A 2,451-nucleotide genomic window follows, 5' to 3' on the forward strand; every position below is an offset into this window, starting at 1 on the left:
TTTAATAATTAACATAAGACTTTTACAGATCTAGCTTGTATGATTACATATGAGGAAACACTAAAACACATAATACCCCGACCAACACCCTATTTAGTTTCTTAAACTAATTATAAACCCACAAAAGATATACCTTGCTTGTATACAGTGATATTAGTAAAGGTGCTTAATTGAACATCAACTGACTATGTGCACCATAAATAATAATAAAAAATACATGTGATATCACTGGGTGACAGAGCAACATATTACCCCGCAAAAGCTGCTGCCAAAGGAACTTGAATGTCCAAAGATTACAATATAGGACATGATACATCTCAACCCCCCCCCCCACTCACAGCGGTGACCGCTACAACATATACAAAACAATCTTAGGCAAATGAAACTTTTTGCCCTTCATCAAAAGTTTACAACCATCACCAAAATGTCTCCTTATGAACATTCCCCTTAAAGGTCAGTATAACGTACTTTTAGTGGTGATATCAGCATGACATCCGCTTACAAATGACTAAACAAAACCTAACGGGAATCCCAGCAAAGACCCAACATACTTCACCAAACCCCGGCCATAGTCGGGAACCGGTTCAGTCTTGCAAGAGGCTGGAACATATACTGAAATATTGCTTTTTATCTGTATTATCGAGATGCATGACCATTTTAGGATTAATCCAAGATCTCAGTTCCACACAACGCCACATCCATACACACACAGATGCGCGGAACCATTCATAATACATACACGTCACTCACTAAAACCCGCCCTCTACCCTGAAGTCCCGAACATACCCTTTGGTGCTGCTACGGGGGGAGTCCAGCCCCTCATTGCCTTACCCCACCCCCAGTTGCAGCAACCTTTGAACACTAAGACTTCGATAGTTTGCAGGAAACCTATTATCCCAACTTCTCCCATATGTGAGTTTATTTCTGCAATACGTTCTGTAGATGCCTGCCGCAATTGCCCTGATCCTAACTGATCCCCCGGTTTCCCGCATACCCAACGAGATATGGAGGAAATCAGTCACCACGTACATTATTGCTCTTCGTACCTCACTTGATACTCCGCTAACGTCCAATGTTAAGGCTCGTAAGGTTGAGATACTTCCCCCACTAAGAAAATTGAAAACCCGCCCCAACCACGAACTTTGTCCAAGGTATCACAAAAGTAGACTGCATGAAAAGCTGTTTCTTCTAGACCGCTACATAAGCAATCCGCCTCCCTTACCAAACCCATCCTATTTAAGACCGATTTTGATGCTAAAATCCCCATGACAAATATGTACACCAATTCACGAACCCTTAGTGCCAACTTAAGTTTACAAAACCCGTCCCATATTTCCCCCCAATTATACAGCAGAAAAACAGACAATCCCTGCACAATTTCCCCACGACAACATATGCTGACCATTTGCCCCACCCGGATCCGTTGCGCACTTCTCAACTTTAACAACAAATGCAGCATATCCCCTGCCGCTCCACCATTTATGCATTTCGATCATTACCCGACCCACCCAGATGCCCTTCTCGCCGCCTGCCCTGAGGAACCGCTGCTTTACATAGAGGGCCTTCACCCGTGGCCCCAAAGCCAAGAGACCTAAACCCCCACGACGAACATGGGTCATGACAACCTCCCGACTTAACCAAGCTCTCCCGAAACCCCAAACATAACGTAAGACCTTTCTCTGCAGTTCCTGAATATCCATGTCTTTTAAAGGGTACACCTCAGCCACACCCCATACCTTACTATAAACAAGTGTATTAACCACTACTGTCCTCTGTTGCAATGAGACATCCCCAGCTCTTAACCCCTGAAGTCGATCTAAAGCTTTGTTAACCACCAATTCAGAGTTTACCCTTCGGCTCTCCCTCTCATCTGCCATGTACACGATACCACATATTTTAAGTTGCACCACGACTGACCACCCATACCTTTCGCCCAAACCCCCCTTCCCCACCCATGTACCCACCTCCAATAATTTTGATTTTGCCTTATTGACGCACATGCCAGTCTCTGCCCCAAAAAACTCGACAATCCATCCCACGGTCTGCAAATCCTCCTCCCCTTTCAACAAAATCGTGGTATCATCTACGTACCCGACCACATGCGCTGCATGGTCACTGCTCAGCGTTCCACGCCTCAAACTACCATCCACCAGCTCATAAAAGGGGTTTTGCATACAAGCAAAAAGCAGCTGGGAGAGAGGCACCCTTGCCTCAAACCCCTTTTCATACGGACCGGCTGCCCCAATTTACCGTTTACCTGTACTCGTACCATAGCCGAGGCATACAAAGTATGAACCCATCTTACAATCCCCTCTCCAAAACCCTGCTTCAATAAAATAAGCCTCAATAACTCTCTATCGACACAGTCATAAGCAGTTTGCCAGTCAAGCCCAAGGACACTTTTCCCTTGACATTCCCCCAAAAACTCCCTAATACATATATGTCCTTCCC

At 45.1% G+C, this 2,451-nt stretch overlaps 1 protein-coding gene across 1 annotated transcript in view; it reads left to right on the top strand.

Annotated features, from left to right (window-relative positions):
* The window catches only part of LOC138852815 (putative neural-cadherin 2), an 82,788-nt gene that overhangs the window by 52,307 nt on the left and 28,030 nt on the right, over nt 1–2,451 (top strand). Inside the window, exon 7 of the mRNA XM_070085831.1 lies at nt 943–1,084. Coding sequence (XP_069941932.1) covers nt 943–1,084 — 142 coding nt within the window. The remainder of the gene's footprint in view (nt 1–942; nt 1,085–2,451) is intronic.

Source organism: Cherax quadricarinatus, chromosome 1 (genome assembly GCF_038502225.1).
Source record: "Cherax quadricarinatus isolate ZL_2023a chromosome 1, ASM3850222v1, whole genome shotgun sequence".
Classification (NCBI taxonomy): domain Eukaryota; kingdom Metazoa; phylum Arthropoda; class Malacostraca; order Decapoda; family Parastacidae; genus Cherax; species Cherax quadricarinatus.